At 43.6% G+C, this 5,997-nt stretch overlaps 1 protein-coding gene across 1 annotated transcript; it reads left to right on the top strand.

Annotated features, from left to right (window-relative positions):
• Positions 1–1,536: 1,536 nt before the first annotated feature.
• On the top strand, positions 1,537–5,764 carry LOC127306739 (uncharacterized). Its single transcript, XM_051337435.2, has 13 exons — positions 1,537–1,802; positions 1,916–2,027; positions 2,128–2,240; positions 2,474–2,829; positions 3,077–3,152; positions 3,860–3,946; positions 4,131–4,211; positions 4,300–4,332; positions 4,480–4,533; positions 4,611–4,652; positions 4,760–4,838; positions 4,925–4,995; positions 5,095–5,764. Exons 1-13 carry the CDS (start codon positions 1,638–1,640, stop codon positions 5,185–5,187), a joined length of 1,362 nt encoding a protein of 453 aa, XP_051193395.1. The 5' UTR covers positions 1,537–1,637; the 3' UTR covers positions 5,188–5,764.
• The last annotated feature ends 233 nt before the right edge of the window (positions 5,765–5,997 follow it).

Raw genomic sequence — 5,997 nt, 5'->3', positions numbered from 1 at the left:
GTAAAAAATAGCCGCTAAGGCTATAATACTGTAAATATAGTGGGAAAGAAAAGGAAAAATGAAAACTGGAAATTGTTGCTACTTATAATATTGTAATATGTGGACCGAACTGTGTCTTATTCATAGTTTTTTATGTAACCTTGTTAATATGTTATGCCTAATGCCAATAAATTATCAAATTTGTGAATTGTTGATAGAGATATATATGAATTTTGATTTTTTCCATGAATTAGCAAAACCGCTAAATGAATGATTTAGCCGCTATAGCTAGGGAGTGGTGTTTTGGCACATGGGATCATATGATCTCTTTATTTTAAAATGCATTTTAGATACATTTTGAAACATCAAAAAATTTGAAACAAAAAATTTGCACGGACATCTTCACATGCTACACGTCCACAAAGTTGTTTCGTCAAAATTCGATTTGTCTTGTGGCGTGTGTAAAAAAGACAAAATTCAGTGCTTAAAATAAAGCTTATCACAACATAAATTTTCTCTTTTTTATATAGATCATAAAAAATATCGTTTTTTCTCGAAACTTGGCGTAAGAACATATATTGTGGAGATCTAGAGGTAGAATTTTTATCAAAAAAATTTGACACTTCAAAATATATTTCTTGGTAGAGGGAGCATATGCACCCGGGAGCCGAATTGAATTTCCGCGCTATAGCTCAGCTATAGTCTTTCATAGCTTCCAGAAATGTTGCTGCTATTTCCAATAGCCGGCTATTTTAAACTATGATATATATTAAGTTAACTGTTTTTTTTTTGTTGTGTTTTTTGCGGGCTGCCGTTAGATGCATAGCCACCCCAAAGTGACATGAGCATCTAGCCCGTCCTCATGCCAGCACAAACGGACTATTTGGAACGCTTCTGATGTCTGAAATTGGAGGCACCTTGGAAGATATATATATACCCTATGGGACAAAAACAGATAACTAATGGGGGCTGCTCTTGGAGATTATCTGGGCACGAAAACCTAAAACCAGGAGCGTCCGAGCAGGATGAAAGCACAGAGATCACAGGTTTCCCCAAAGCATGCGAGACCAGCAGTCCTAACAATCGAACCTGTAGATTAGACGTACCCTTCCAATCCTATCAAGAGTTTCAACCCAGCAAGCTATACCCTAGATCCAATGGGGCGATGAGAAAGTAGGGTGGAGTGCACTCCAAATAAGCACACTTCCTCCGCACCAGGCGTACAAGCAATCCACCGGGGACACTGTTTCTGGGTCTCCATCTCGCTGTCAGCTTGTCGCCGTCGTCGCAACACACTAGCTAAGCTCGCGTGCTCAAAGGATGACACGCGAGGCGCGGTTACAGTATTGTTCGGCCCCTTTGGGCACGCACGCTGCAGACTTGGCTAAAACAGGAGTGTCACCGGTAGTGATGGGGCCGCTCAGCTTGCCAACCTCACTCAACAAGGAAGCTCCATGCCACGACGCCTCGGTTGATCATGCTCTTGCTTGAAGCGATGCATTTGCTTTGTCGTCGAGTGCAGTGGCATCCTGTGATATGAGTATTAATAAAACGGCATTCACCCGGAATCGCATGATCCCAAGCTAGCAGCGGTGGAGTACTGGAGTGTGCCGAAGCTCGAGGCAGCAGCACACGCCGGCGGCAAGTGGACGGGAAGGATGAAGGACTTCGTCGGGCTAGGGCACCTGTTCGTGGTGAGCTTCCTCTTCCACTTCTCCTCCTTCATGGTGCTCCCGTCGATCACCGACGTGACCATGGACGCCGTCTGCCCCGGCCAAGACGAGTGCTCCGTCGCCATCTACCTCAGCGGCTTCCAGAACGCCGTGAGTGCTCCCGCAACCACTTGACCCCCGCCATCGCATTTCGCTGTAGCATTTCGTCTGGATTGGAGCTGCTTCACAGTGTTTGACATTGGCATATGCACACGTACATGCAGATCACGGGGCTCGGTGCTCTCGTGGTGACTCCGATCGTCGGGAATTTGTCGGACAGGTATGGCCGGAAGGCCCTGATGACGCTGCCGGTGACCGTCGCGATCTTGCCGCTGTGTACGTTTTCAGTTTGGCTCCCTCTGGTGGTGATGGTGAGGTTCGTGTGCAGCGTGCGCATTGAGATTTTCGATTTACTCTCCTCGTTTTGTTTCGGCAGTTATACTGGCCTGCAAGCGCTCGGAGGTGTACTTCTATGTGTACTACGTCGCTAAGATCGTCGCCGGGATATTCTGCGAGGGCAGCATGCACTGCCTGTCGCTTGCCTACGTGGTAAATATTACTGCTAGCGATTAACCATCCTCCATGCATGTAGAGTAGACAGAATACGCAAATGAACTAGCATCACGTGAAGAGAAAGAACATACTCCGTACTACAAGGCACCATGTACCAGGAAATCCGATGAGTGGACCCACATGTCAGTGGATCAAAAGTGGACGATCCACCTAAAAAAATAGACGATCCAACCGCTAGTGCGTAACCGCTGCTGATTTTGTGGACGCAGGCCGACCATGTAGGAACTAGGCGGCGCGCGGCGGCGTTCGGGCTCCTCTCCGGCGTGTCGGCGGCCGGGTTCCTCTCGGGGACCGTGACCGCGCGGTTCCTACCGACCTCATCCACGTTCCAGGTGGCCGCTGCCGTCGCGGCGGCGGGAGCCATCTACCTCAGGGCATTCGTCCCGGATTCGGGCGCCGCGGTCTCTTTCGATGACGAAGCCTGCGATCCCCTGCTCCAAGGCTCGCCCTGCTCTTCTGCCACTTCTTCCTCCAGTTCTTCTGATGGAGAGCTGTCGCCGAGGCTCCCGCCCTACAAGGGCGTGCTGCCGTCTCCGTCCGACATGGTCGCGCTTCTCACTAGCAGGTCAGGTTTCTTGCTGAATAACCTCGGCAATTATTTCTTTTGGCTGCTGAACTGCCTGATACCGTAGTGTAAGTAATGTGTTTTCCCGTTCGAATAATAACTGGCAGTAATTGTACCAATGTTGTTCAGATTACACTTGCTCTGTTGCTCTGTGCTTCAAATTCCCAATCAGAGTAATCCTATATGACAGCAGATTACTGGTACTAATAAGTAGCGTCTGCTGATGTGCTATTGCTGTTCCGTGCAGCTTGACATTGTCAGCGGCGGCAATGATTACTTTCTTTTACAGTCTTGGTGAACATGGACTTCAGACTGCATTACTGGTATGTCTGTATTTTCTTTCACTGTCTCAAGTTAGCCATTTATTTGGAATTTTGAATAACAAGGATCGGACTTCAGAAATTGCGACCCGGACGAATGGAACCTGGGTGCGCGCGCACCCGTTTACGAAAAGTTCAAAAAAAATGCTATTTAAAAGTTTCAAAAAAATGTGAAGTAAAATTTTGCATGTACACATTATGTTGATACTTACTCGTGTGAGTTTTCACGAAAAAATACCATTGTATGTGGCCTGCATAAAAATGACAAAATGTCCAAATGAGAATAGTGAACAGGAATTTGTACTATTCACAGGAATAGGAATTTGCATTTTATCATTTTTGTGTAGGTCACACATAATGGTATTTTTCCGTGAAAACACACATGAGTAAGTATCAACATAATATATACATGCAAAAATTTAGTTCACATTTTTTAAAACTTTTAAATAGCATTTTTTTGAACTTTTCGTAAATGGGTGCACGCGCACCCAGGTTCCATTCACCATTTTCGCATTGTACTGGACTAATTCAGTTCTCCATTCTTCACCTAAATACTTCTTTCCAGAAATTTTTGCTGAACATAGTGTAACTTTTTTCATTCTAACTATTAGTACCCCATTGCAACTATGCACGCCTTCCAATGATTGCCGTGGAGTGTCTGTTTTCTCCCCTTATTTGTGACATTTAACTGATTGTTGACTTATTTGCAGTACTACCTCAAAGCACAGTTTGGCTACAGCAAGGACGAGTTTGCTAATCTACTGCTGATTGCGGGTGCTGCCGGAATGCTCTCACAGGTACCCATAGCATCGTAACTACAGAGCAAATTTGTGGTTGCGGGCATGCAACATTGAATTTCGGCCATCTCAACGCTAGCTGTAGACCTGAATCTTTTAAATTACATTCAAGGTTGCAATAGTTCCTGTTCAAATTTATATCTGCATTTTACATTTTATTTGACTTAGGATACAATCTTTGCAGCTAACAGTAATGCCAGTCCTTGCTCCAATCATTGGTGAGGAGATGCTACTTATTATTGGGCTGTTAGGAGGATGCACCCATGTAACAGCCTTCTACTAAATATTTTCTGTTACTTGCTGATTATATTACGCACCATGTTTTCACATGCTAAATAATTGTCATACTGCAGGTTTTCCTCTACGGGATCGCATGGTCATACTGGGTACTTTCTATGGCATTGACAATTGCTTCCTTATTTTTTGTTGCTTTGTTCTCCATTTTGCAGTGTAACAATACTAGCAACTTACATATATAGGCAAGAGTCTATTTCTAGTTTATGCTTTCTAAATTTGCCTTAAACATCTCACAGGTACCATATTTTGCTGCAGCCTTTATAATTTTGAGTTCCTTTGTTCACCCATCTGTAAGCCATATTTTGCTCACATTTGTTCTCCTTTTATTTCCGAGAGATCCATTTGATGATGTTTTAAACTTCTGTAGATAAGAACGAATGTATCAAAAAGTGTTGGATCAAATGAGCAGGTAACTTAAATTAATTGAAGCTAGGTACTGATGTTTTTCATGTATTACCCAGCAGTTTGCACTTGTAAGTGTGCTCATGAGATCAATTGTTTGATGTTGGCTTCCAGGGGATTGCTCAAGGGTGTATATCTGGAATTAGTTCGTTTGCTAGCATATTAGCCCCACTCATCTTTACTCCCTTAACAGGTAAGGGTGCATGACATAATGAATGTAAGTGTTAATTTCCCAAATGGCATATAACGGAAAGCAATTGTCTTGTTCTCTTGTGTCAGCTTGGTTCCTTTCGGACACAAAGCCTTTCGACTTCAAAGGTTTCAGCATTATGGTTGCTGGTTTTTGTACGGTAAGCGGGAAAGATGTGGAACACCTTTGTTGACTTCTGTTCAATGCAATAGCTATGTACTCCCTGAAACTAAAGATTTTTTTTGTATGTGTTTTGCAGCTCATTGCATTTGTCATCAGCACTAGGATGCGTGGGGAAAGATGTGGAGCAAGCGAGAAAGTGAGCGTTGTGCAGCATGAGCAAGCATGCTGAGTGAGTTATCAAAGCAATATGTAAACCGATCCCCATATATTGACACACAGCATGCATGAAGAATGAAGAGTATCGCGAAGCAATACACAAGTTAAAGTCATGCTTCCAGGAGAATGAATCATCTGTTAATTAAGGCACCTCTTCCTCCATCACACAGACGACGCAAAGCTGGCCAGCAGAGTGAGCAAGGCCAGACTTCTGTAACCTTGCTCCTGCTTGTACATTAGCACATACATACCTGACCGAACAACTTAACTGTAAATATCTTCAGAAAGGCATGACTGAGAAGCAGTTAGATGGCCAGGGTAAGCTCCACGCAAGGTTCTGAATCCAGATGCGTGGTTCAGTAAAATACTAGCATTAGAGCAACTCTAACATATCCCGTATACATCAAGCTATTAAAACGCGCATAGGGGGCGCCGAAAAAATGTTTTAAGGTGGCGCGCGGGCACCGAATAGATGATTTGTTCCGCCAGAGCCCGCGGCACCTTAAAGCAGGTTTTCAGCATTTTAGCACATATGTATGATTTTGGATAACCAACTGTAAATATGATATCAATATAAACTAAATTATGAATGTTTTTTTTGCGGGTAAATTATGAATGTTTTAGACATCACACAATACAACAATAATCCAATCTACATCAATAGTTCAAACCAAATAATTAAACAAGTAACAAATGGTTCGAAATGCAAATAATGGTTCGAATCACACATAATGTATAGGAAATCAAATGAATAAAAGTGGGCCACTATTTCCCATGCAACTACCCATGGACGGTGGTGCTCAATGAGAGCATCTCGAAGCTG

Source organism: Lolium perenne, chromosome 6 (genome assembly GCF_019359855.2).
Source record: "Lolium perenne isolate Kyuss_39 chromosome 6, Kyuss_2.0, whole genome shotgun sequence".
NCBI classification, from domain to species: Eukaryota; Viridiplantae; Streptophyta; class Magnoliopsida; order Poales; family Poaceae; genus Lolium; species Lolium perenne.
Note: the sequence above shows the minus strand (reverse complement) of the source record. Positions and strands in the feature narration are given on the sequence as shown.